This window comes from Octopus bimaculoides, chromosome 15 (genome assembly GCF_001194135.2).
Source record: "Octopus bimaculoides isolate UCB-OBI-ISO-001 chromosome 15, ASM119413v2, whole genome shotgun sequence".
In the NCBI taxonomy this organism is placed as follows: domain Eukaryota; kingdom Metazoa; phylum Mollusca; class Cephalopoda; order Octopoda; family Octopodidae; genus Octopus; species Octopus bimaculoides.
The window spans coordinates 4,073,668-4,080,011 of record NC_068995.1 but is presented as its reverse complement, the minus strand read 5'-3'; the positions used below and the strand labels follow the sequence as shown (position 1 = coordinate 4,080,011).

Genomic DNA, 6,344 nt, shown 5'->3' with positions numbered 1-6,344 from the left:
TATTATTATTATTATTATTAAGGTGGCGAGCTAGTAGAATCGTTAGCAGGCCAGGCGAAAAGTTTAGCGTTATTTCGTCTGTCTTTACGTTCTGAGTTCAAATTCCGCCGTACTCAACTTTGCCTTTCATCCTTTTGGGGTCGATAAATTAAGTACCAGTACTACTCGACTAGCACCCACCCCAAAAATTTCGGGCCCTTTTCCTGGAGAAGAAAAGATTATTATTATTATTATTATTATTATTATTATTATTATTATTATTATTATTATTATTAAAGTTAGCACACCGGACAAAATGCTTCAAAGCATTTCGTCCGTATTGTGTTCTGAGTTGAAATTCCGTTAAGGTCGAATTTTCCTTTCATCCTTTCAGGCTCGATAAAATAAGTTCTAGTCAAGTGCCCCTCCCGCCAAATTTCAGACCTTTGTCTATAATGGAAATAATTATCATTCTATTATATTTTTCTCTTCATTTTAGTCGGAGTACCAGTAAGGAGTACGTCGAGATGAAAGCCAGTTGCCAGTGTATTTTAGTTTTTGCCGTATTAGTTGTTGGTAAGTATGGCATTGGCTTTGTGAATATCATATTATTGTGAAGGTGGTGGGCTGGCAGAAACGTTAGCACGCTGGGTGAAATGCATAGCGGTATTTCGTCTGACGCTAGGTTCTGAGTTCAAATTCCGCCGAGGTTGACTTTGCCTTTCATCCTTTCTACTATAGACACAAGACCTGAAATTTGGGGGAGGGACTAGTCGATTACATCGACCCCAGTGTGTAATTGATACTTATTGCATCGATTCTGAAATGATGAAAGGCAAAGTCGACCCCGGTAGAATTTGAACACAGAACGTAAAGACTGGACGAAATATCGCTACGCATTTTGCCCGGCGTGCTAATGATTATGCCAGCTCGTTGGCTAGACGGTAATAGTAATAAGAAGAAGAAGAAGAAGAAGAAAGAAAGAAAACTCTCTCCAAACCTTGTCAGCAATTGGGAGAAAGGGGCAAGCCCATTACATTGACTGCAGCACTTAACTTTTCCTCCCCTTTAGCGGCCCCGAAACAATGAGTATTCCACGGGGCCTTATGAAACAGAATCAGCGTGACCCCTGTGTGTGAATCAAACTGATAGAATTTTTTTCCCACATGATTTAACCCATTTTCACTCAAATCTATGTTCAAGAGAAAACATTTTCTTAAAAGATGCTGCAATTTAGAACGAACCTCCAATAAACATTACTGTGGAACCACAAAATGCCGAGAAGGTTTATGAACATTCAACGCCGCTCGTACAGTATAACTCATAACAAAGCTGTCGAATGATAATTACCGCCATATTTAGTTCACTGACAAGCCGCTGTAGATTTATATTTTAACATAACTAATCTATTAATCTACATTGAATCCACCGACAGCAGATGTTAATATAATAGACCCATGGGTTGTCGTCTCAAAACGATAGCATCGACAGCTGGTTTGATATAACTCATAATTAATAATGAATATCTCATATATTATTTGCGTTTCTAATTGAAAATGTAGAGTAAATGTTTGGTGCCGTAAGGGAGAAGTTTGCTGTTTTAGGTAGACACCTCGTTGAAAGGTAGATAGATAGATAGATAAATAGATAGATAGACAGACAGAGATAGAAAGAAAGGGACAGAAAAGAAAGCGATGAGAGAAAGAAGGATAAAAAGTGGGAGAAGAGGGAGAAGTAGCAAATGTTAATGGAAGGAAGAGATAGGTCAGAATGAGGAGTGAATAAAACAAACATTAGCTGATTTGAAAAACGTTGGTGGAGAGATGCTTTCACAACGATATGTGCATATGGCTATGCATGTATATATATATATATATACATTTGTGGGTACGTGTATCTGTGTGTATGTGCGTGGGTGTGAGAGTGCGTCTGTTGCATGTGTTCTTGTATGTCTCTGTGTGCGCGTCTATATAAATATATGGAGAACAGATTTAGGTTTAAGCGTTATAAGGAAAAAACACGACCGTGTTCTAATCTATTATTTTTGTTTCAAAGATTTCTCATATCTGCGTATCAGACACTGCTAGTTACCTTGGAACTATACTATTCCGTAGATTCTCTATTTCTAACTATATATGTGTGTCTGTCTGGTGTATGTATGTGGAATTTTATGTATGAAAATAAATACCTTTTTGTATAAAATCTTCAAGTTTGCATTTGGTTTATGTTCCGGAAACACATAATCTCGATAACCAATAAAATGATTTATTTTATGACGTTACTATGGATATTTTAGTGGATCCAGTTCATGTCTAGTATGTAAAGTTCTATCGTAAACATTTGATTGCGTGCCAAGTGTTGAGTTGAACTGCGGATATATAATTGTTAACGAGTACAACAGACATACCTATTAACAGACAAGTTCCTCTCTTTAATCCTTGATCACAATGTCTGGTCGATTGGAATCAATTTTTCCTCTTTAACAAATATATATACGCTGCATCGGATATCTGCAATGGCTCCATAACTACCGTCTCGGCTATAACCCTGAAGCCCTACTAATCCGTTACAGTACTTATCTAGCGTACCTAATCGTTTAGATCATCTGTGAACAAAACCCCCATACTTTATATAAATTGCCGCGCAGAGCACTCAATATAGTACTGCTCACCATGAACAAACAATTCCATCACACTCGAGGTTACACCCATTCCAATACGACTTGAGATGTTTTCCTTGCCTTAATGTTTGTTGTCCTCTTTCGCAATTATATATATATAAATATATAGTTTTAGGGAAAATAACCAAGTTTCAAGAACTCATCGATGAAAATCCACTATCATATAGAAAAATTAATAATTAAAAGCACAATAAATGAGTATAATATAAAGTAAAGTAAATATCATAAGATATATTATATTATATTTATCTTATGATATTTACTTTACTTTATATTATACTCATTTATTGTGCTTTTAATTATTAATTTTTCTATATGTGATAGTAGATTTTCATCGATGAGTTCTTGAAACTTGGTTATTTTCCCTAAAACTATATATTTTATATATATTTTATCTATAAAGCTCAATTTAATTTTATTTTTTTATAAATTGATTTTAATTGAGTTTTTACCTGTAATTTTGGATTTTGTCCCTAATATTATTATATATATATACACACACAAACACACACATATTTGTGCGTGTGTGTACACTTACATATGATTTTTTTATTTATTTTATCGTTCTTAATTTTTTCCCCTAATTAGTGCCTTACAGTAATGGAAGAACACTGCAATGTCCTGAAATATGTAATCCTAGGCGTCGTGAGGTTTGTGGTTCGAACGGTGTGACCTACACCAACGAATGCTTCCTGAATAGAGCCGGTTGCTTGTAAGTTTTGATATGTTTATTTCTAACATCTGCACAAGTCTTTGTACTTATGAAATGCTTCTCAAACCTTTTCCAACTAACTCAACCCCATCCTTTTTGTTACTAACACTCTTTCAGCGTCCCTTTGCAAAACTATTTTAGATACAACACAAAAATTTACTGTTCTCAAATCGATTTAAAAGATTCCGTATACGTAAATCATTTCGTTAATATAATAAAATCGGATGTCAATAATATTTTGACCAGTAAAATTCTTTCCACGATCGATGTAAAGCTTGAAATTTGTAGGTAGTGTGGGCTAGTATTTATTTTTAACCAACCCCCAGAGAACTTAAAACCACGAAAAGTGCCGCTAAGTATTTTGTCAGGCGCTGTAACGATTCTACCAGCTCACCGCCTTATTTTGACCGTTAATATTCGTTTCAAATTTTGGTAAAGAGTATGAAATTAGGCAGGAAGCATTTATTCAATTACATCGACTCTAGTGCTCAACTGATACTTATTTTATCAACCCCAAGAGAACGAAAGGCGAAGTAAGCACCGACGGAAATTGAACTCAGAACATAAAGCGCCGGAAGAAATACGGCAAAGCATTTTTGCTCGACGCGCAAACGGTTCTGTCAATTCACTGCGTTTATTAATAACGAATTTAGGCACAAGACCATCAGGGTTTTGATGGTTAATAGATTATATCAACCCCAGTGTTCAACTGGTACTCATTTTATCGTTTCCGAAAAGATAAAAGGTAAACTCGATCTAAGAGTAATTTTCGATTTGGTATATAAAGAGGCGCGAAAAAGCTTCGCAGCAATTCTTCCGCCATGATGAAGATTCAGCCTGATCGCCACATTAACATTATTAATCATAATGATTAAAATAAATAATTATAATATATATATGATGATTAATTGAATAATTATACTTATAATAATTAATTATAATAATAAATAACATCATTACATATATTTACACATGTAATTATTACTTGTTTTAAACAGATCTGATTCACCGGTCCGATTTCGTCATAGAGGCCGATGTATCGGCAGAAATGTCAGTGGTATTGATGAAAGATCTCTAATTAACCTCATTAAACATCAAAAGAGTGGTCGGCATAAAACAAGCGATAGACAACGCAAACCACAACACCAGTGGGAACAAATTAAGGGAGTTCGAGAACTCATACGACGACTCTTTGGGTTTAACTTTATAGATGTGGAAGCGTTGAAGACTTTTAGTAGTCATCGGAAAAATGTTGATGCAAAAGAATATCGAATGGAAAAGCCACCCAGTGAAGGTTCTTTGTCCTCGTTGTCGGAGTATACAACAAAACATCATGGAACAACAACAGACGATACATTGGGAGAAAGACGGCAACTGACATTTGCTATTGCCAGCAGTAATGATATTGGCCAGACTACAATGATAGAGGCTTCTAAGACACAACCAACTGTACCAGACTGTAATCATTCGAAGAGTGGTATTGTGGAACGTGCCACAAAAATGCCATCTGTACAAGATTATAGTACTCTACAGAGTACCACGACAGTTAGTTCTACAAGACAGCCAACTACACGAAATGATGATACTCAAGATAGTATCCCAACAGAAAGTTCTACTACAGAGCCAACTACACCAGACTGTAGAATTGAAGAGGGTACCACAACAGAGGTTTCTACAACAGGGCAAACTACACCAGACTGTAATACTCTAGAGAGTATCACAACAGGAAGTTTTACAACACAACCGACTACACCAAATTATGACATTCCGCAGAGCACCACAACAGAGAGTTCTGCCACACAGACGTTTAGTGAGGCTAATACTCCAGAGAGTACCATAACAGTAAGTTCTACAACATATACAGCAACATCAAATTGTGATATTCCAAAGAGTACCACAACAGACAGTTCTACTACAAACCCAGCTACACCAAATTGTGATACGCCAGAGAGTTCTACAATAGAGCTATCCACAGATAGTTATACTCCAGAGAGTACCACACCAGAAATTTCTACTACACAGCCATCAAGAGTTTGTAATACATCAGAGAGTACCACAAAGGAAAATTCTACAACAGAACCAATTACAGCTAGCTATAATGCTCCAGAGAGTACCGCAACAGAATTTTATACAGCACAAAGAAATGCACCAAATTCTGATACTCCACAGAGTATCACAACAGAGATTTCTACAACACGGTCTATTACACCAAATTGTGATCATCGAGAAAGCACCAGAACAGAGGCTCCAACAATACAGCCAACTACATCAAATTGTGATATTCCAGAGCGGATCAGAACAGGAACGTCTGCCATACAACCATCTACTGAGTACAATGTTCCAGAGAGCACCACCGCAGAAAGCCCTACTAAACATCCAGCTACACCAACTTGTGATACCACAGTGAGTTCTACAAAAGAACCATCAACAAATTGTAATAATCCAGAAAGAACAAGAGAAGTTTCTACAACACAACCATCAACGGATTCTAATACTCCAAACATTACCACAATAGAAGTATTTACAACACAACCATCAACAAATTCTAATACTCCAGGCAGTACCACAACAGAAATTACTACAACACAACCATCAACGGATTCTAATACTCCAAACATTACCACAACAGAATTCTTTACAACACAATCATCAACAGATTCTTATACTCCATACAGTACCACAGCAGAAATTTTTACGACACAGCAATCATCAGGTTGTAATACTCCAGAGAGAACCACAATAGAAATTCCTACAACACAGCCATCGACAGACTCTAATACACCACACAGTACCACAACAGAAATTGCTACAACACAACCATCAACAGATTCTAATACTCCAAGCAGTAGCATAACAGAAACGTTTACAACACAACCATCAACGGAGTCTCATACTCCATACAGTACCACAACAGAAATTGCTACAACACAACCATCAACAGATTCTAATACTCCAAGCAGTAGCATAACAGAA

General features: G+C 36.4%; 1 protein-coding gene across 1 annotated transcript in view; it reads left to right on the top strand.

Moving 5' to 3' along the window:
- The first annotated feature begins 506 nt into the window (after window positions 1–506).
- LOC128249551 (uncharacterized) overlaps window positions 507–6,344 on the top strand; it is a 5,975-nt gene continuing 137 nt past the window's right edge. The window contains exons 1-3 of the mRNA XM_052973439.1: window positions 507–555; window positions 3,248–3,371; window positions 4,370–6,330. Of these exons, the coding sequence (XP_052829399.1) occupies window positions 507–555; window positions 3,248–3,371; window positions 4,370–6,330 (2,134 nt within the window). The remainder of the gene's footprint in view (window positions 556–3,247; window positions 3,372–4,369; window positions 6,331–6,344) is intronic.